This window comes from Chelonoidis abingdonii, chromosome 10 (assembly GCF_003597395.2).
Source record: "Chelonoidis abingdonii isolate Lonesome George chromosome 10, CheloAbing_2.0, whole genome shotgun sequence".
Classification (NCBI taxonomy): Eukaryota; Metazoa; Chordata; order Testudines; family Testudinidae; genus Chelonoidis; species Chelonoidis abingdonii.
The window spans coordinates 30,827,850-30,850,639 of record NC_133778.1 but is presented as its reverse complement, the minus strand read 5'-3'; the positions used below and the strand labels follow the sequence as shown (position 1 = coordinate 30,850,639).

General features: G+C 43.7%; 1 protein-coding gene across 1 annotated transcript in view; it reads left to right on the top strand.

Annotated features, from left to right (window-relative positions):
* Positions 1-22,790, top strand: part of ITGAV (integrin subunit alpha V) — an 89,023-nt gene that overhangs the window by 44,218 nt on the left and 22,015 nt on the right. Inside the window, exons 13-22 of the mRNA XM_032791258.2 lie at positions 1,389-1,580; positions 1,716-1,761; positions 2,825-2,932; positions 4,360-4,418; positions 5,509-5,663; positions 6,167-6,304; positions 7,978-8,045; positions 10,614-10,761; positions 13,283-13,375; positions 14,146-14,225. Of these exons, the coding sequence (XP_032647149.1) occupies positions 1,389-1,580; positions 1,716-1,761; positions 2,825-2,932; positions 4,360-4,418; positions 5,509-5,663; positions 6,167-6,304; positions 7,978-8,045; positions 10,614-10,761; positions 13,283-13,375; positions 14,146-14,225 (1,087 nt within the window). The remainder of the gene's footprint in view (positions 1-1,388; positions 1,581-1,715; positions 1,762-2,824; positions 2,933-4,359; positions 4,419-5,508; positions 5,664-6,166; positions 6,305-7,977; positions 8,046-10,613; positions 10,762-13,282; positions 13,376-14,145; positions 14,226-22,790) is intronic.

Here is a 22,790-nt window from a genome sequence, read left to right as displayed (position 1 = left end):
TCAGCAGCCATTCAAGTACAAGTTTAATAAAACATTAGTAAGATCAAGGCTAATAATAGTCCTGCAAAATGCTGATCATCAGACTAGGTAACACAAGTGGTCTTTTCTAGTTCATTTGCTACTCTGTTATGCTTTTCTGCTCAGGTTATTTTAATCAGACTTAATTCATTTGTTAGAAAGGTAACTGAACAAAATCTTCACCTTTTTAAAGTTAATTCATTTACTAGTATTTAATCATTACTGTATCTTTTCCCTAAGCTCTACTATTCCGCTCTGTGATAGGGTCATTTGGTTAACATGCTTTCCATCCCAGGATGGTACAGTACCATTGTGTCTGCTCCTTTCATCAGCTCAGTGCAGATGGGTCCTAATGCCCATAAGACAACAGTACTATATTTGAGAGTTTCTTCTCATTATGCGGCTTTATATAAATGTACAGAGGGTAATGTTATAACATCTGCTACGTGTTCCAGATTTTAATACTTTGATTAGAATCATAGAATATCAGGGTTGGAAGGGACCTCAGGAGGTCATCTAGTCCGACCCCCTGCTCAAAGCAGGACCAATCCCCAGAAAGATTTTTACCCCAGTTCCCTAAGTGGTGCCTTCAAGGACTGAGCTCACAACCCTGGGTTTAGCAGGCCAATGCTCAAACCACTGAGCTATCCCTCCCCATGGTGTTCTTGAATCAGCATGTGCACTGCATACCAGTGGTGGTCTTGAATCAGCAGGTGCACTTGTTTTTTAGTTGTGTTTCCTGTAAGGAATCAGATTAGCATTTTCTTTACAGCCGTTTGTCATTCACTGCTAATATAAGTGTTCTCAGACTTACTGAGATGTGGCATAATTGCATTAATTTAAAATTCTGCTTCTGGTATATTGCAAAGCACTCATCAACATAGCGCTTTGGTTCTAATAACTGTGTTTTACTAGGCTGGTTTAGGTCTATAGGAACTATTAAAAATCTTGAACCCTCTGGATGAACGTGATTATATTAATGAAACCTAGTTTGATGAGTTGTCTCCGGAAGTGACCAATCCTGGGAGGTTTAGGGGAAAGTATTAAATACCCAGACTCCAGATAGGTGCAAAAGTGTGTTTGCAGGACTGGGCCCTTCTATGTTGTAGATAAATCTACAGGACACATGCTCCTTAAACATTAATTTTGGTATCATTCTGGAAAATCTCAGGTTCCTACAAGTTATGTAAAAGAGAGACGAGGGTGTAGATAAGTAAACCTTTCAGAGAATAGTAACATTATCAACTTGCTGCCATGTTCTGAAACTCTGCTGTAACTGTATTTTGCCCATATGAATTGTTCAGTGTCAGCACACAGAAGTTCTCTTTGTTTATATTTGGAGACATTAAGGCTATTCTTCTGGTTCACAGATATTGCAGTTGCTGCACCCTATGGTGGAGAGGACAAAAGAGGGGTTGTTTACATCTACAACGGAAGAGCAACAGGTTTGAATGCAGTGCCATCTCAGATTCTTGAAGGACAGTGGGCCGCCCGTACCATGCCACCAAGTTTTGGGTACTCACTGAAAGGAGCCACTGATGTGGACAAAAATGGATATCCAGGTGCTTTTTTCTTGACATAGCTTTAGAACGGTTGCAGTAATGTGACTACATCACTTTTATATGTCTGACCAACTAATGTCCCTTTTTGAAAAAGGGGATAAACTCTCAAATTTAGCATTTCTTTCTCCTTTCCAGATTTGATTGTCGGAGCCTTTGGTGTTGACACAGCTGTTTTGTACAGGTAGGCACATGGTGCATGTTCTCATGTAAGTGCAGTCAGGAGGAAAGCTCAGTGCAAATTGTAAATTCCAGAGTGGAACAGAAACGAGAGAGTCTGAAGTTCTGTCTTGCTGCATTGCAGAATGACATGGATAAAAGTAGGTACCTCATTCTTTCCACTGTGTTAATATATGGTCTATAATCTATTATTTGCTTCTGGTGGATGTGTCCAGAGCTGAGAGAAAACATTGCATGAGATCTTCCTCCATGGCCTCCCCTGAGTGACAGTTCTCCAGAGGCCTGCAGGTGTAAAATGCTGCTGCCTAGTCAGATGTGCAAACCTGCTCTCATCCTTGAAGGTTCTGCGAGCTTCTGACTCATTATAGGCAACTCTTCCTGTGAGAGAGGGGCAGAGTGGGGCATGGAATGGAAGGTGCTTGCTTTCCATCGCCCCTAATTCTCACAGGCCAGAGTATTAAGTTGCGCACAAAAAAGTTTATGGCTCACAGAAAAGGGAAGTAACTTACTCTCACAGAAAAGGGAAGTAACTTACTCTCCTCGGAGAAAGGGGGAGAAGGGGAGGAATTGTGGGAGAGTTCCAACTCCTCTTCTGATCTGCTTCTGAGGCCACGTAGCTATTCCCTGCCCCTTACCCAGGGTAGGATGTAAAGTTACAATATAGCCATTAGGGATCTAGTTTAAAAGTGTCATTAAGGTTCTTCAGTTCTGCACATATTCACTCCAGTCTCCTCCAAATAACTTCTCATTCCACTCCCTTCTCTGTTCCCTCTACTTATCTAGTATCTGCCTCTTCTTGATTCATTCTGATGTTTGGGTAGAACTGATGTGAGAGTCCACAGCTCCTGGTATCTGGGGCAGCTTTTCTTTAACTCTCTGCCCCATCTACTCTCCATCACTTTGAATTCAATGGAAAAACCTTCTCTTGTATCTTTTTTCATCTGCTGCTCTATCATTACATTATTTATCTATTATTTTTAGCATTACTTAATGTATAACATTTTTTCATAGTATGAAGAATTTTGTGATGTCGTCGTTCACACAAATTTATTTTCTTTTGTCTACAGGGCTAGACCAGTTATCAGTGTAAACGCCGGCTTAGAAGTTAATCCAACCATTTTAAATCCTGAGGAAAAAATCTGTGAACTGCCAGATACTCGTGTGAAAGTTTCCTGGTACAGTGGTTTGTTTTTACTTAAACTCTCAAGGCCAAAAGAGTAGAACTAATAAACAGATTTTAAAAAATGAAACTGGATTTTCTGAATGGCTAGGCAAAGCACAGCAAGCACACTTAGGGCTTGAGCCAAATCAAATTAAAATCAATAGAAAGACTCCCAGTACTTCAGTGGACTTTGGATTTGATCCTCACTTTTCACCTTTCATTCACGGATGGCAAAATGTTTCCAACTGAATAGAGTAAAATCTCCCCAGTTAAATCAGCTCATATCTGAACAGCTGCATATCAGTGCAAATAAGGAAGTCCTCAGTTTCCTTTTGGAAATTTCTACATGTTCCAGGTTTCTAATGCATGTCAGTACTAAGGTTCAGCATCTTGCAGGTGAATGCTTGTATAATCGCTAGCGAAGTTATTGCATAAACATTTGCTGCTACTACTGCTACTGATTAGAATTCATTCACTGTTCAGTAAAGTAAAAGACCACTAGGGTTGGTCTGGGCCAGGTGTGTTGGGATCAGATGTCTTGCAGTTCTGTTTTAACAATTCAGTTCTGGACTGCAATCGCCCTGCCTTTTTAGGCCTGGACTCCTCAAATCCCTGGCTGCCAGTTGTTCCCCACTATGGAGTGCTTTAGATCAGGAGCCCCAGCTCATTTTCTTTTCTGGCCTACAGCACAATTTGAACTCTGGTCTTCACAGGTGAGCGTTGTTAGGCTAATCAAGCTCTAAAGGCTCTGCATTTCTACTGTCACTGTCCATCTTGACGTTTTAAATTTTTACAATGGCAAGACCTATACCCTAGTCAACAATGACCCTTCAGTGTAGAAGTGCCATGAGCCGTATAAACTGCTATATGTGTTCTCCATGGTCATGTTTAAGGTTGATGGCTCTCTGGTATTTCAGTCCGCAGAGCTATAATACTGCAAGGTTTACTTCCTAACCCTAAAGAGTGGCTGCCCAACATGCTTCAGGTATTTTTGTATCCCTTGCCCTTGAAAGCCTCCCCAACATTAAACTTCTCCATATGGAAATAACATAATCCATATCTACTGAAATTTCCAGTTTTCTCCCAGGTTGGGAGTGCAGATTGAGAGCAATGCAGTGAGTTTTCTACCTGCTTCAGTTGGGGTGAAAAAACACATGACCTGTTTTTGTATATTCATTTGTCCTTGTAAATGGGGAAAGAGCAGGTCAGGTTTTGGACAGTGCCCTATGACCCCACTGGAACTAGATGGGACAAAAGAAACAGTCATGAATCTGTTCTGGTTTCTTGGGCTATGAGGATTGAACTTTGGGAGTGGACTGGGTTTGGAGTCTCTAAAGAAGAGAACTTGGAACTGGGAAAATTATGGGAGAGAGCTTTTAAACTACGTTCTGCTGAAAAATATTTAATCAAATATGCTTTTTGAAATATTTTTTTAAACAGCTTTAATGTAAAGTTCTGCTTAACAGCTGATGGCAAAGGAAAGCTCCCCAATACACTCAGTAAGTTCTGCTGTTTTAAAAAATGTAAAACTTTTCAAATTGTCTGTAAGCATGAATCCTGGTTATAACTGTTTCTTAATCACTGAAGTAATTGCCTTTTCAGTATAGAGCTTGATCCTTCCCAGTGCTGAGCCCCTTTAGACACCATTCAAGTTGTTCAGAAGTGAAGTCCCAGTTCAGCAGTGAATTTAAGCATGCATTATACTTTAAGCATGTTAGGTCTCACAAAATTGAATGGGCTTTAAGCACGTGCTTAAGTGGCTTTGCTGAACTGAGGCCTGACAGCACTTGTCATCTGGCAGAATCAAGCTCTTTAGCTGTGCCTTCAAAAGGGAATTTTAGATAAACAATTCCTGTGGGTACATTAATGGAACTAATAGTGGAGATGGTAATTAAGATGCTAAGGGCCTAATCCAACTCCCATTCAAGTCAATGGAAAGACTCTCATTGGCATGGATGGGAATCTGATCAGGAACTGGACCAGTTTCAATAAAAGATTGATTCTAAGAGGTTTATATGGTAGCTGTATGTAGGTTTTTGCAGTGCAACAGACTGATATTTTCTGGATGATTATACTGTCACATACAGAAAACTTTCAGTGTTTTCTACATAATGTGTGTATAATAGACATGATCTGGCAAAGTTTATGTAGAAGGAAATTTATTATATTTTTAAGTTGTGGGATCCATATCAAATACATTAAGCAAAGATTAGATTAGTAATAATAAAAGTGGAGGATATGTATTGTGGCTATAAGGATTTTTTCCAGAGACCACAACAATCTAACTTCTGCTTTCATAAAGAAATCCCAATATAGAGGCAAACCTATTACTTGAAGATTTGTCTTCAAAAATAATATGCTTACAGTGTTGAGCAGAAGATTTGAGTTTCATTTTAGTACAATATCAACCTCTGCTACAATATTGTGATGACAGATTTAGTATTTGAAAGAAAGAAAAGTTTTTAAGAGGGCACAGCTGTTAGATTGCCATTACAGCCGAAGTCAGCTTGTGACTTATTAGCTGAGAGGAACCTGCTATGCGTACGAGTGGTCAAGAAATTCCTAACTCAAATGCTTTGAATTTGATAGCCTTCCAAGTGGAGCTGCTGTTGGATAAGCTTAAGCAAAAAGGAGCCTTAAGGAGAGCTCTGTTTCTCCACAACAAACAGCCTGGTCACTCTAAGAATATGACTGTTGTCAAAGGGGGCACAATGCGTTGTGAAGAACTTCAAGCTTTTTTGCGGGTAAGAGGTCACGTCAGTTAAATTTTTAGGGCAAATGTCTTTTGCCTTATTGCACACATTGAATAAAGAGCTGTAATTACCAGAGTTGTCGTTGTTTGCCCTGAATTATTATTGCTATAGAAGAAGGATGGTTTTGTGATTAAAACACTGGGCTGGGTTTGGAGAGCCAGTTCTCATCGCTGCCACAGACTTCCTGTGCACCCTTGGGGAAATCATTTAAATCTCTCTGCATCCCTCAATTTCCCATCTGTAAAGTAGACATACTAACACTAACGTTGTCTGGCTTGTATATTTAGATTGTAAGTTCTTTAGAGCTGGGATTTTCTCTTTGTTTGTACAACAGCTAGCATAAGGGGGGCTAATGGCTTACGACTCAGGGTGCATAATATAACCAATAAATAATAATATTACTCAATACTGGTAGGCTTTTGATTTGAATCCAGTGCTCCTCTGGGGTCTTTTTTATGTGATTTAAGAATGACCAGAATCATTTCTCCCCTCAGGATGAATCTGAGTTTAGAGACAAACTTACTCCGATCACCGTTTTCATGGAATATCGGTTGGATTACAAAACAGCCAAAGACTCAGCTGGATTACAGCCCATCCTCAACCAGTTCACTCCTGCTAACATTAGCAGACAGGTATATTCCTGACCGTTTTTGGTTAAACAGAATAGACAGTGTTTTCAGCCTTTGGTGCCTAAATCCACATAATGGTAAACTAGTGGCCTTATTTTCAGAAACACCTCTGAAATATCAGAACACCTAAATATTGATATGGGGGTCTAGCTTTAGGTACTGAATTTTGAAAATGTTTTCCAAATACATGCACGTAGTATTTTCTCTTTTATAAGTTACTTTTTTGCATTAGATGTACCCTGTGCTCAGGGTTTAACTGATCGCTGTATTTGAGGTCAGGAAGGAATTTTCCTCCAGGGAAGATTGGCAGAGGCCCTGGAGGTTTTTCACCTTCCTCTGCAGCATGGGGCACAGGTCACTTGCTGGAGGATTGTCTGCAGCTTGAGGTCTTCAAACCGCAATTTGGGGACTTCAATAACTCATAGGTTAGGGGTTTGTTATAGAAGTGGATGGGTGAGATTCTGTGGCCTGCATTGTGCAGGAGGTCAGACTAGATGATCATAATAGTCTCTTCTGACCTTAAAGTCTACGAGTCTAGTCTTCAGAGCTGAGCCTCTTTTTCACGTATCATACTTAGCTGTATTACAGAAAACAGAGGTCAGGTCAGCATCAGGTATGCTGTTCCAGAAGGGTGAGAGGCTTTAATCCATTTTCTCATTTTGAGCTGCTGTATATGCCATACCTGTGTGAAGTTTCCAGGGAGAAGAAAGAGTAAATTACTCACTGAAGAATGCAGTTCACTCCTGCAGCTTATTGGTGTTCCTAGATCAGTGGGTGCTCTTCTTCCCTTTTAACCCAATACTGCAAAAAATGCAGTCACCTCTGAAATTTTTTTTTTTTTTTTTTTTTTTTGCTGTTTGCCATTCTGGAGGACAGGGTTCCTAGAAATTGTTCTTGATCTTATGCTTACATTTTTATAAGTTTCAGAGATGCTCTGTAGATTAGTAATTTATCCTTGCAGTTCTCTCAAACAACTTAATTTCTGCCTTTTTATACCAAGCTTTGCAATAGTCATTTGCACAGAGAGAATAGTGGAGATCAGGGGCGGCTCCAGGCATCAGTGCGCCAAACGCATGCCTGGGGCAGCAAGCAACAGGGGGCGGCCTGATGGTCACTGTGAGGGCGGCAGTCAGGCTGCCTTCGGCGGCGTGCCTGCAGGAGGTCCGCCAGTCCTGTGGCTTCTGCGGCAATTTGGCGGCAGAGACACCGAAGGCATGGAACCGGTGGGCTTCTCACAGGCATGCTGCCGAATCTGCGTTTCTAGCGGACCTCCCACAGCCGCGCCACTGAAAGCCACATGCCTGCTGTGCTTGGAGCGGCAAAATACAGAGAACCGCCCCTGGTGAAGATGCAACAGTAAGGAAACAGATAGGATTTATTTTAGGTTATCTGCAAATACAATTGATAAATGTAGACATTGGCTTTAGATTTATATAGTGAGGCTTCAGATTTATATAGTGAGCAAGTGTAAAAGGGGCATGCAGCATGCATAAAAACTGTTTTTTTTCTTTTTTCATAGTTCATGTATGCAGAGACAAGTAAACAGTTCCCCTAATTAGAATTGTTCCAAAAAACTTTTGAGAAAAGCAGTGATAAGGGAACTGTGCTAATGAAGATACATATTTGAATTAATGGGCTGAACTTATTAAAGCCATATGTATTTGATTTTTGCACAGACACACATTCTGCTGGACTGTGGTGAAGATAATATCTGCAAACCAAAATTGCAGGTTGCAGTACACAGGTAAATTTCAGTGTTGGAAAAATAAACAATAAATACTATTGAAAAATACTATTGGGAAAGGTAACTTCCTGTGTAAGACTCCAACCCTACATAGATCTTGTGAACTATGAGTAGTCCCATTGAAAAGAATGGAATGAAACCATTGGGAGTACTCAGAGTGTAAAATTTAAGCATGTGCATAAGTTATTTTTGCTAGATCATGGCCTAAAAGGGAACCTGTTTTCTCATTGTGGCTGAGTGCTGTTAACATAAACGAGTTGTGAGGAGAGGCTAAACTCCTGTAAAGACAGTGTGGCTGCATGTATATAGTCATCATTGTCTCAGCTAAAGTGAAAACGTGACAAAGAAAGCAGAGCATGTAGAATCTTCGGCTACAAACTAAAGGGCTGTCCCACAGTTTCATTAGCTGCTACTAGACGCAGATACAGACACATGAGAAGGTGTGATTTTTATCCAGCAGAGGGCAATCATACACACATACATGAGTATGTATACACATACACACCCCATGAGGTGGCAAAGTTTGCAGATGATACAAAATTACTCAAGATTAAGTCCAAAGCTGACTGCAAAAAGTTACAAAGGGATCTCATTAAACTGTGTGATTGGGGAACAAAGTGGCTGATGAAATTCAATGTTGAGAAGCGCAAAGTAATTCATATAAGAAAACATAATCCCATCTCTGCATACAAAATGATGTGATTTTAATTAGCTGTTACCACTTAAGAGTGAGTTCTTGTAGTCACTGTAGATAGTTCTCTGAAAACATATGCTCAGTGTGCAGCGTCAGTCAAGAAAGCTAACTCTGTTAGGAACCATTAGGAAAGGATAGATAATACTGAAAATATTATTATGCCACTACGGTAAAACCTCAGAGTTACGAACACCAGAGTTCTGAACTGACTGGTCAACCACACACGTCATTTGGAACTGGAAGTACGCAGTCAGGCCGCAGACACACACAGACACACAATTGTACATACAGTACTGTGTTAAATGTAAACTACTAAAAAAATGAATTGACAAGTTAAGGAAACTGTTTCTGTGCTTTTTTTCATTTCATAGAATCATAGAATATCAGGGTTGGAAGGGACCATTAAAAGCAGCATTTTTCTTCTGTGTAGTAAAGTTTCAAAGCTGTATTAAGTCAATGTGCAGTTGTAAAGTTCTGAAAGAACAGCCCTGAAGTTTTGTTCAGAGTTACGAACATTTCAGAGTTACGAACAACCTCCATTCCCAGGCTGTTCCTAACTTTGAGGTTCTACTGTATATAAATGCATGGAATGCTCACATCTTGAATACTTCATACAATTCTGGTCTCCCCATCTCAAAAAAGATATATTAGAATTGGAAAAAATACAAAGAAGGGCAACAAAAAATGATTAGGTATATGGAACAGCTTCCACATGAGTAGAGATTTAAGCAACTGGGTCTGTTCAATTTAGAAAAGAGATGATTAAGGAGAAAAATGATAGAAGTCTATAAAATCATAAATGATGTGGAGAAAGCGAATAAAGACATTTTATTTGCCCTATCACAGTACACAAGAACCATGGGTCACCCACTGAAAGTAATAGGCAGTAGGTTTAAAACAAACATAAGGAAGTACTTCTTCACACAGAACACACAGTCAACCTGTGGAACTCATTGTCAGGAATGTTGTAAAGGCCAAAAGTGTAACTGGTTTAAAAAAAAAGAGAGAGATAAGGTCATGGACGATAGGTCCATCAGTGGCTGTTAGCCAAGATGGTCAGGGACAAAAACCTGTGCTCTGGGTATCTCTAAACCTCTGTTTGCCAGAAGCTGGAATAGGACAACAGGGAATGAATAATTGTCCTGTTCTGTTCATTCCTTCTGAAGCACCTCGCACTGGCAACTGTTGGAAGACAGAACACTGGGCTAGATGGAATATTGGTTTGACCCAGTATGGCCATTCTTATACTCTTACACTTGAGAAATTTTATACCAATTCAGAGAAAATTTGGGTCCCTTGTAGTTTATATGCAACATTTTCAAAGATTATATAGGGAAAATCTTTTACATTTATCTGGAATTATTAGAAAGTGATATAAATGTGTGTGTTTTTTGGAGATGCTGCTTGTGGCTCTGAAGTTAACTTTAAGTTGAGTTTGGCTCTGTGTGTGTCTGTGTGTGTGTACACATTTATATATAAACTATGTGTTGGTGGTTATTAAAATGGGAAGGACTTACTGGAGATCTGGCCCATAGCATTTATCTACTGTTCTGCTGTTAGGAAGTGTGTGTTGTGTTGTGGTTTGTTTGGTTTTCTTAATTGACAAAATGCTTTGTCAGGGACAGTTTCTCTTAATGATATTTCATATTTGCTCCATTATTGCCAGTGACATTGTATCTTTTTTCCTTTAAAATCCATTGCAAGTTGTATTTTTTTTTGAGCTATGAAACATTTATTGGAAGTTAACTGTGGTGACCCCTAATGCTCTAGTGCAATGTCAAAACGCCTCGTTTCTGTAAATCCTAGCTGTTAAACATAACTACTTTAACCATGTGAACACAGTATTGACTTTTGCACTTGCTTTGCTTGCTCAGTGATCAGAAGCAGATCTATATTGGTGATGACAATCCTTTAACCCTGATTGTCGATGCGCACAACCAAGGGGAAGGAGCCTATGAAGCCGAACTCCTTGTTATCATTCCACCTCAAGCAGACTTCATTGGTGTGGTTCGTAACAATGAGGTAAGTTTCTAATTCGCTTTCTTCCTGTCATTAGTCTTGTTGCATTTACTCGTGTGGAGGTTTGCAGGATCGAGCTCTTAGTGTTGCACAAGCTTCAGTCTTTAACTAAGCCTAAAAATTCAAATGTTTACCCAAACCTCTTGGCTCTGTAAAACTGGCCTGGAGCTTTTATTAGAACAGATGTCATTGCAGGAAATTCTGTGGTACTTGCTTTGTTTCTGGTTAATCTGAAAGTGCTGCAAGTGAAGTGTCTCTTAATCTGCAATGACACGTGTTTCTGGTACTAGATGAAACCAAAAAGTCAAAGCAGTGTGTGGGAAATATTAAAACCACAACTTTCTGCTGAATTGTTCTGGCCTCACAGATACACTCCTGCCTTGTGTAGTTTTGTGCATCCCAACACACTATTGTACCTTTAGGAAAGAGTTCCCAAAAGTGAGCTATTGTAAGAGGGGCTCTAGATCACCAGTTATTAGGCTGGGTCACTACTATTCTCCTGCTCTAAACCCTCACTAGCTCGGTCCCAGAAATTCTGGTTATTCTGTGTTAGCCTTCCAGTTAGTCAGGTGATCACAATAACTTGGAAATTGCCTGAGCAGATGCCCAGCTGGAACTTCAGAGCTGAATTATTCTGATACAATACAGAGGTGTTAAGCAACAATGAATAGACTGCACACAGCCACAGTAAATACACACAGATTATTTCTGGCACGGTTTTTTTGAACAATACCTTTGCTAATTAATTTATATTCAGACTTAGCATTTCATATCTTGGGTAAAGAGCTGAGCAAATCTAAGAGAGACAGAATAATTTCTGGGTTCTACTGCTCCCTCCCTGCCACACAAGTGAAGAACACAGGGAAAAATCAAAGAGTGGATTCTGCTGGAAATTTTGTAACTGCAGAATCCTCATAAATTAAGGGGCTTCAGTTCTCTTGGTCACATGGAGTATTTGGGATTGACTTTTAACTGCTGCCCCTGTAGCCTTCTGAGATGTTTGTATTTCTTGGAAGGGACAAAGATTCTCTAAATGGTTTTCTTTGGCATCACACGTGCACAGGCACAACCAACCAATCTCTAAGCGCTAATGCTGATTCTGGAAGCTTCTGTGAAGTTTCCCAGCAGTGCTCTGCCTCAGAGTGTGCTTAGATCCCACTATGCTTCCAGAACTTCCCTCATCCTAGTTTTCTCTCAACGCAGTTAGGCCTTTGACCTATAGAATTGTTTAAAATGGCAACAAAGTTGGAGAATGTTGAGATAAATCAGTAAATGCTGTTTTTGTCATGGGTTCTTGCAACTTAGACTGACTGGATTGCGCTGCTTCTAATGTCTTGTACGTGATTACCTCTGAGGGCTGGTCTACACTAGGGGAGGGGATCGATCTAAGATACGCAACTTCAGCTACGTGAATAACGTAGCTGAAGTCAAAGTATCTTAGATCGAATTACTTACCGTCCTCATGGCACGGGATCGACGGCCGTGGCTCCCCCTGTCGACTCTGCTACCACCATTCGCATTGGTGGAGTTCTGGAGTTGACAGGAGTGCTTTTGGGGATTGATATATCGTGTCTAGATGAGACGCGATATATCGATCCCAGAGAAATCGATTGCTACCCACCAATATGGCGGGTAGTGAAGACGTAGCCTGAGATGTCAGCACACACACACTGTTCCTCTTTCCTCAACTAGTCAGACCAGGGAGGAGGAGAAACAGCCCTAAACAGCTGAATAACCCTAGGTTTGGTTGGAATGCCGGGATGCTAAGACAAACCTTACGTTTGATGCAATTTATCCCACTTCTTTGATAGCCAAGGTCTGTAGGAAGCACAAAATGAAGTTAGATAATCCCTCTTTCATACTTGTAAAGTTTGAGAGCACCTGCTCTTAAGAAAAAGAGAGGGGAAATCCTTTTGTTTAAGCCTCCTCAACTCTGTTGTTGTTCACTGTCATAGTGGCCACTACTCCTTTAGTCCCATATGGTAGTGTGCCCTTGAGTGTCCTGGTCATACTTCAAATGGCGTGCTCAGAGAGGTTTGCCTTCTGCTACCATAGATCTCTCTGCTGTTACTGTGGTTTTATCCAAAACCCGATGTCTCTGATAAGAACTGCTTCTGAGGAGCTACTGACTTCTCATCACATTAAGAGAGAAGTCTTTGAAGGCAAAATGCGAAGTATTAATCAAGCTCTGAAATTAACTCACCTGCAGAAAAGTCATAGGTGCTTGACATAGGTATGGAAAACTCAACCTTAGAAATACCTGAGGCCTCAAAAATCATCATTGCTACCCAATATGAGTAAGAGTATTAGACTTTCATACTGTATATTCGAGAAAACAGACCACCTACCTTGTGAGGTTTTCGTCTCCAGATTTTTTTCAGAGCTATTTGCTACTAGATTATATTAAGATTGGCCAGTAATACTTAAATGAATGCAACTTGCTTGCAATTTGTTCCTGTCTTTCATACTGATGCCAGAAAATGTTGCACTGCTCTTCTTTAAGATATGCCTGTTTCTATTGCAGGCTTTAGCACGTCTATCATGTGCATTTAAAACTGAGAATCAAACTCGCCTGGTGGTCTGTGACCTTGGAAATCCCATGAAGGCTGGGACTAAAGTAAGTCAAATGCATGGCTGGGGTTTAAAAGAGGCAGGAAGATGACTTTTCATATTCTTTGAGATAGATGCACACTCATACTGGTAGAAGATGTAATCTCATTGACATTTAGATCTCAAAATATATTTTAAGCCACCCACATGTTAGAATAGTTCAAAGAAAACATTCTGATAATTGGTTGCAAGTTTGCCGGTAAACTAATGTCTGAAAAGAATGTACATGGTTTATATGATGCAACTTTACCTAGAATTATTCTGTAATAATTCTGAGCACTGTCGTATAGCACTTTTCACTCATAAATCTCGAGGCAATTTACATAAGGGAATACATATCACTTCCAAGTATTTTAAAGATGGGGACGCTGAGGTGCAGAGAGAGTGAGTGATTCACTGCATGACCATGGGTGAATTAATACAAAACTCAGAATTGAATCTAATTTTCTTGATTCCCAGACATTTGTCCGGTTTACTAGACCATGCTGCCTTCTGGTGCAGAACATGGGGTCTGGGAATATGTAAAAACAAACTGGAGAAATTTGAAGCACATTTTACTTTTTCTCTGAAGGAGCATTATGACAACTCAACCTCAGCCAAGTGAGAGAGGCACCCCTTGTTCAGTTGGATGTCCTTATTACTAGTTCAGTCTGCCTTCTCCTCCCTTGTGACCCTGGGCCTTGTGCAATTTCAGTGACAAATAGTAGTGTTGAGCACTTTTTGTTTTGAACTTGATTCTGTTCCACTAAACTTTGGTCACTTGGTTTTGTTTCTAAGCTATTAGCTGGGCTGCGTTTCAGTGTGAATCAGCAATCAGAGATGGACACCTCCGTGAAGTTTGACTTGCAGATCAGAAGGTATGGAACTAGATGCTAACACCACTCCTCCAAATCTACTTTATGCTGTACCTAGCAATGAATAAATACTTTGGTAAATGACAAAGCTATGAACTGATCATTTACAATTTAGTTCTGAGCTAGTTTCTTCCTTTCTATTTGGTAAACGTTCTATCATGGATTTAACTTGCTTTAAAACACTTCTCTGTTTGAATGTAGGAAAAAAGTCAGTTCTATTTGTATGCGGTTGATTTTTCCATCCACATGATGTAGCACAAATGAAATGGTGCTATTTAGTGACAATGGGTACAAAACCAGATGAGATATTTGAAGTGAAGCTTAATATTTTGCATTCTTGGTTCAGTTTGGATTTCCTCTTCACACATGCAGTGCCAAAATGTGAAATAATGTGTGCATTTGAAGGATTAGCAGCATGCTCTGTTTTAAAAATGAAGTTTGCTTGGACACTCCAGTCCTTCTAGGGGTATGTCTGCACTGCAGTGTGAGGTATGATTGCAGCTGGGTTACGCACACCTACGCTAACTGTAATCTAGTTACCGTGGTTCAAATAGCAGCGAAGGCATGGGCTTCATCTCAGACTGTATGAGCCCACCTGGAACGCTGAGTATGTACTTGTGTTGCTAGCCTGAGCTGGCATCCGTATCTTCACAGCTATTTTTAGCTGTGCTAGCTAGATTAAAGCTAATGCAGTTACACTGACTTGAGACTCAGGCCTGGTCTACACTATGCGTTTAAACCAATTTTAGCAGCCTTAAACCGATTGAACGCTGTACCCATCCACACTATGAGGCCCTTTATATCGATGTAAAGGGCTCTTTAAATCGGTTTCTGTACTCCTCCCTGACGAGAGGAGTAGCGCTAAAATCAGTATTACCATATCGGATTAGGGTTAGTGTGGCCACAAATCGACGGTATTGGCCTCTGGGCGGTATCCCACAGTGCACCACTGTGACCGCTCTGGACAGTAATCTGAACTCAGATGCACTGGCCAGGTATACAGAAAAAGCCCCGCGAACTTTTGAATTTCATTTCCTGTAGTACCTCCCATTGCTATGCAGACATACTCTTAAGAGCACGTTAGGCCAGGCTTCTACGTCTAATGAACTTGTGACCATGGGATGTGCTACTCCATACCAGGGCTATTCACCTATGCTGTTCAGAGCAGAGACCATTTCTTTGTGTGTGTGGTGTGGTTTGTTTTGTTTGTTTGTTTGTATAGCCCCTGGCACAACCAAGCCTAGAACCTGAATGGTGACTTCTGGGCAATAATATATCAGGAGCATATGAATGGAGTAGATTTATGTGCTTGCTGGAGAAAACACACAGGCTTCCTGTGATGCATAGTCGATAGGAATCTGTCTCTGGTTATGATTTATACATCTCTTTAAGTTAACTCTGAACTTCAAATATAGCACTTTGTCCTTGAGGCATCATGTGAATTTGTCACACTTCCTGGGGACTTTGTCCCCAGAACCCAGTGAATGGATTACGCTCACCCTTTATGCATTTTACCTCTCCAAAACTGATAATATGAATAATAATTTTAGCCCCTTCCTTCAGTTTTAGTGGCACAGCGGTTTGCCTTGGTGATCAAAGGCTTCGCAGCACTTCAAATCCTTTGATCTCACATAGCTGTCTGGTTCAGTTTTATTCCCATCCTTTCTACCAGCCAGTGTACTGTTGCTTCTGGCCAGTGGCATATAACTCTAGCTCACCTCCCTTGGAAAAGGTGGGCACCACTGGGCCTCCTAGCTTCTCCCTCCCTCAAAGGTGAGAGCAATCACCAAGGCACCTGGTTCCCTCCATCAGAGGAATAACAGTCCCTGCAGACTCTCTTTTCCACAGCTTCCTCCACACAGAAGTGTGGGGGGTGGGGAAGAGGAAGGAGCAATACTACTGATGGAGAAAGGGGGAGCTGCTACAGCACCTTCCAGGTCCCACCTCAAGAAACTTGTCTGCCTGGCTTCCGATTGTCACCTCCCTCAAAAACCATCCCCCACCATCTACCTCTGATAGCTCCTCGACCCTTTTCACTGCCTGATCTCTCATGAGGGCAATCAGTTGTGAGGAAATGAACTGAGTCAGCAACTCAAGCATAATATGCTACAAGTTAATATAAGGGAGAAAAGCACATTTTATGTAACTGTTTGTTTGAGAGGGCAAACACAACAGGATAGAAATTGCTTCTGCAAAATGTGAGAGGGGGAACTGCAGCATTTAGTGACATGTGACAGGTCCGAGTAATATGACAGACATGTCCCACTTCTCTATTCTGTGCCTTTTGCTGCACTCAGAGGTGTGCACTGCAACTCTCCCAACAGTGACAAAAAAGGGGGTGCCCTGGTTTTTAACAAACCCCAAACTGGTTGTGAGATCTAAACTTAGATTTCACCAACAAACTGTACGAAGTGCAAACTCCTCCTCAGCACTTTAACAGCCTTAACACAGAGTCACAGACTGTCCACTTGGATACTCTTCTGTATTGCCAGCCAGGTGAGCTTATCTCTGTGATAGATGTCTCCTTATACCAAGGATCACAGCAATATTCAGGTTACTCCTGCTCCCAAAGGAACAGTCACTTACCACTTAAGTCAATTGCGCTTAAGGGCTCACATCCGTGACAGTACTTGTTGTGATACAGCATGGCCAGAGGGCAGCATAAGAGTGTTAGCAGGGGGCCTTATTCCCTGCCAAGGGAGGAAGGTTTGTTTTAGATTAGCTAGAACAGCTGTGGCCAATTAGAGCACCTGACTTCAGTTAGAGCACCTGACTCCAATTAGAGCACCTGACTCCAGTCTAGGGGAGTGATTAAGAACTGGTTCAGAGGCAAGCAATAGCGCCCTGAACCTACCCCAGAGAAGAGAAAGCGCGAGACCCAGCAGAAACAGTACCGGCAATTTGCCACACGTGGTGTCAGGGGTGGGATCTGCGCGCTGGGGACATAGTCCAGGGGGAGACATAACCCTCCCACCCTTAAGATGGACGACGTGGTCAAGGCCCTTATACATGCCACCGCGGCCCAGCAGGAGGCTACCAGGGTCCAGGCAACCGCCCAACAAGAGGCGACTAGATTGCAGCAAGAGACTAATCAGCTGCTGCTGAGTCAGGCTGCTCAGGACCGAGCCCTGCTGAGAGACCTAATAAGCCAGATGAAGACCCTTATGGAACAGAATCACCACGGGGAAGGGACCCGGACCATACGGGCTAGCCATTACTTACAAAAAATGACCAGGGAGGATGATGTGGAAGCATACCTCCTGGCTTTTGAGAGAACAGCCCTGCGGGAGGCCTGGCCCCGAGAACAATGGTCTGGTATCCTTGCCCCATTCCTATGTGGGGAAGCCCAGAAGGTCTATTACGATATGTCTGCAGAAGCTGCAGCAAACTATTCCCAGCTAAAGGCAGAGATCCTGGCCAGGTTCGGAGTGACAACGGCACTACGAGCCCAGAGGTTCCATGAATGGCGATATATGGAGGACAAGACACCCCGAACGCAGTTGTTTGACTTGATCCACCTGACCCGGAAATGGCTGCGCCCTGAAGCCCATAGCTCTGAGGAGATGATGGAGGTACTAATATTGGACCGGTATATGCGGGGGTTACCACCAGGACTCAGGACTTGGGTGGGTCAGAATGACCCCTCTACCTATGATGAGTTGGTCTCCCTCGTGGAAAGACAACTGGCAGCCCGCGAACTGTTCCAGACTCCAAGCGGGGAGACACGGCAACCCAGGAAGACAAACCCCAAACCCAAGGCCCCGGACTGTCGAGAACTCTAGAAAAACTATAACCGGGAGGAACGACAGTGAGGAATGGCTCGAGGCCAGAAAGGGACCTGGGGGTTTGGGAAGAGTGGTGGGGGGCCGGCCAACTAGCCCCAGGCAGGGGGTGATAACCGGAATGAGGGGACGGTGTTATGAATGTGGGGAATTGGGCATATAGCAGCCCAATGTCCCAACAAGGAGGTGCCTATGCAGTGTAATCTGGGGAGTTATGGGGAGCAATGTGGCCTGATCAACCTGGTAGGGGTTACATTGACCTCACATGGATTTACCAGACCAGTAAAAATGAATGGTATAAAAACCATAGCATTAATAGATTCGGGGAGTGCTGTCACGTTGGTCTCGGGAAAGTTGGTGGGAACAGACCAACTAACTCGGGCCAAAAGCACAGGGGTAACATGCGTACATGGCACCGTGAATTTTTACCCTACAATTCCAGTACGGATTGAAATCCAGGGGAATACCACCAGAGTTTCTGCAGGAGTAGTCCCCAAGCTCCCTTATCCTGTTTTGATTGGGAGAGACTTCCCTGGGTTTGAGAACTTACTGACCCCGATAGAGGCAGGAGAGGGTAGAACCCCAGGTGAGACAGGGAGAGGGTAGCAAGGTTGAGACAGAGGCAACTAAAGATAGCCTCGCCCCAATGTTTGCTGAATTTGCTCCAGAATTGTTCTCATCCCCTGGAAAACCCCGCAGGGCTAGGCGAGAACGAAGGGCGGCTAAAAAGTTAGGGACCAGGATTCTGGCAGCTAATCAAAAGACTTCCCTTGTGGGTAGGCGAACCCGCCCAGGAGACAAGGAGAAGGTTCGGGTCACGGAGGACTCAGAGGAGGTTCCTGGCCCAAGTGGGAGCACCCCAGGGGGAAGAGTTGAAATAGGCCCCCTGGAATTAGGTCAGTTCAGCACTGCACGTGAGACCTTTGGGCAGGACCAGGCCGAAGATCCATTATATGCAAACGTGAGGGAGGAGGTAGTGGAAGTAAATGGAGTGCCTGTAGAAGGAAAAGTCAAAGGCCCAAGGCCATATTACGTGCTCAAACGTGATCTGTTGTACAGAATAGAGCAAATACGAGGGGAAGAAGTAGAGCAACTCCTAGTCCCACGGAAACACATAAGGGCCGTACTAGAGTTAGCTCACAGTCATTTATTTGGGGGACATCTAGGGGTAGACAAGACGCTGGATAGAATACTAAGAAGGTTTTATTGGCCAGGAATACGAGCAGAAGTCCAGCGTTATTGTGCCTCCTGCCCTGCCCTGAATGCCAGCTGCATAGCCCCGACCTCACTTGCGGGCCCCACTAGTACCTTTACCTATTATTGATGTCCCGTTCGAGAGGATAGCTATGGACATAGTGGGCCCACTAGAAAAGTCGGCACGGGGCCACCGAAACGTACTAGTCATCCTTGACTATGCCACGATATCCAGAGGCCATCCCTTTAAGAAACCCCACGTCTAAGGCAATAGCTAAAGAACTACTACAGGTTTTCGCCAGAGTGGGCATCCCTAAGGAGATCCTGACAGACCAGGGAACCCCGTTTACGTCAAAACTAATGAAAGACTTATGTGCCCTGCTCCGTATACAAGCCATTCGGACCTCCGTCTACCATCCACAAACAGACGGACTAGTCGAAAGATTCAATCGAACCCTCAAAAGTATGATCCGGAAGGTGGTAGCACAGGATGGAAAGGACTGGGACACTCTTTTGCCGTATCTAATGTTCGCTATACGGGAGTTCCCAGGCGTCCACGGGTTTTTCTCCCTTTGAACTCTTATATGGACGCCACCCACGGGGATATTGGATATCGCCAAGGAGGATTGGGAGGAACAACCCAACCCAGGAAAGAATATTATTGAGCATGTGACACAGATGCGAGAGCGGATAACTCGAGTAACCCCGATAGTACGGGAGCATTTAGAAAAAGCACAAGAGAGCACAGCGACATACTACAACCGTCGGGCGAAAATGCGAAGATTTCAGCCGGGGGAACGGGTGATGGTGTTAGTGCCGACCACAGAAAGCAAACTCCTAGCCAGTTGGCACGGACCATATGAGATAGTGGAAGCCATTGGAGAAGTGAATTATAAGGTTAGACAACCAGACCGCCGGAAGCCAGAGCAAATATACCACATCAACTTACTGAAGCCCTGGCATGACAGAGAGACGTGTCTGGTCACTCGAGGAGCTCTACCTCAGGCAGACGGCCCGCAGGAGCAGGTAAAGATATCTCCTGACTTAACCCCAGAACAACGGATGGAAGTCATTGAAATGATCCACCGGAACCAGGACGTATTTTGTACCCAACCAGGTCGAACGGCACTAGTCCAACATCATATTGTCACCAGCCCCGGAGTAAGGGTGACGATAAGACCATATCGAATACCGGAAGCTAAAAGGGAAGAAATTAGGATGGAAGTGCGAAAGATGCTGGAACTCGGGGTCATTGAAGAATCCCACAGCCAGTGGTCCAGTCCGATCGTACTAGTCCCCAAGCCTGATGGCACCCTGAGGTTTTGTAACGACTTCCGGAAATTAAATGAAGTATCCCACTTCGATGCCTACCCGATACCACGCATTGACGAGCTGGTTGATCAGTTAGGCAAGGCCAAATACCTAACCACCCTAGATCTGACCAAAGGATATTGGCAAATACCCCTGGCCAAGGATGCCAGGGAAAAGACTGCTTTTTCTACACCCGATGGCCTGTTCCAGTACACTGTCCTCCCTTTCGGACTCCATGGGGCCCCCCTGCCACATTCCAAAGACTGATGGATAAGTTATTACGACCCCATGCCAACTATGCCGCCGCCTATCTAGACGACATAGTTATACATAGCCCTGATTGGGAGACACACCTGGACAAAGTGGAAGCAGTGCTGGACGCTTTGCGAAAGGCTGGTCTCACCGCTAATCCTCTGAAATGCGTGATAGGACTAGCTGAGGCCAAATACCTCGGGCATGTCGTAGGGAGAGGGTGGTGAAGCCCCAATGGAACAAGGTGGAGGCAATACAAGATTGGCCTCGACCAATCCGCAAGAAGCAGGTCAGAGCATTTTTGGGTATAGTTGGATACTATCGGAGATTCATCCCTCATTTTGCCACAAGAGCGGGGCCATTGACGGATCTGATAAAAGCTCGGGGCCCCGAGATAGTGAAGTGGACAGATGCGGCGGAAGCAGCATTTGCAGATTTGCGGACAGCCCTATGCTGCCATCCGGTACTCATGGCCCCAGACTTCGAGAAGGAATTCATCCTGCAGACGGACGCCTCGGAGGTGGGACTCGGTGCCGTCCTTTCCCAGATGGTAGGGAGGGAGGAGCACCCCATCTTGTACCTCAGCCGGAAGCTCCTCCCCAGGGAACAAAAATACGCTGTTGTTGAAAAGGAATGTCTGGCGATAAAATGGGCTATGGAGACTCTCCGCTACTATCTCCTGGGGCGGCGGTTTACCCTTGTGACTGATCACGCCCCGCTCCAGTGGATGCATAGGAACAAGGAAAGAAACGCCAGAGTGACGCGGTGGTTCCTCTCTTTGCAACCTTCCATTTTCGGGTCCAGCATAGGGCTGGAAGCCAACACGGCAACGCTGATGGCCTCTCACGCCAACACTGCCTCTCGTCCCGAGTAGCCCAACCCCTTGGTGTTGAGCAGGGGGGGATATGTGATACAGCATGGCCAGAGGGCAGCATAAGAGTGTTAGCAGGGGCCTTATTCCCTGCCAAGGGAGGAAGGTTTGCTTTAGATTAACTAGAACAGCTGTGGCCAATTAGAGCACCTGACTCCAGTTAGAGCACCTGACTCCAGTCATGGATATAAACCCCTGCTTCAGTCAGACAGGGGTGGTAGTTGAAGGAGAAAGGTTGGATTGGAGCAGAGTGCAGATTGCAGAAGAGAAGAGTTTGTCCAGAGAGAAATAGAAGGTTTGGAGGAGTGCTGCGGTGGATTGGGAAGCCCAACAGAAACCCTAGGTAAGGGGCACCAGGCTTGTATAGAAGAGAGGCGAGAAGCCCTTCACAAGCTGACGGGTATGAGAGGGGAAGTAACCCAGGGGAAGAAACCGCTAGTCAAGTGGTTCACCACAACCCCAGGGCCCCTGGGTTGGACCTGGCCTGGAGTAGAGGGCGGGCCCAGGTCCCTCCCTCTCCACTCCCCTCCTCCAAGGACACTAGGGGAGTGATTAAGAACTGGTTCAGGGGCAAGCAATAGCGCCCTGAACCTACCCCAGAGAAGAGAAAGCGCGAGACCCAGCAGAACAGTACCGGGAATTTGCCACATTGTAGACAGTCCTATAGTAAAATATGAAGATTTATTAAATAGGAAAAGGAAACAGAGTTATTTACCATGTTAAAGCAAGCAGACACAGACACACGAATGAGTTACAGTTTTCGGTTTCGTCCAGTAACGTAGGCTTCTATAATGAGCAAGCTCTATTTGACCTTTAGAGCTAACCTGTGCTTCAGCTGGGGATCTCTTGTTTATGCCTAGAAACACCTCTCTCTCCCTGATTCCAAGCAGCATGGAGAAACCTATTTGCTTGCTATGGGGTTTTTATCCCCCTCTTGCCATGTGCTCTGAGCTGCAAACTCAGCTGATGGGCAGAATCCACTTGCATGACTCATATTGTCAGCGAGGAGGGCAGAACAACAATAACAGTCTTCAGTCCTTTTGTTGAGGGTTTCTCAGCCCAGACGTAGAGAGTTTTCAGTTGCAAGATCAACCAAAGCCCCTCTGATCTGATAGGTCTTCTGTAGAAGAGCAGTTCCTCACACTAATTAACATTCCT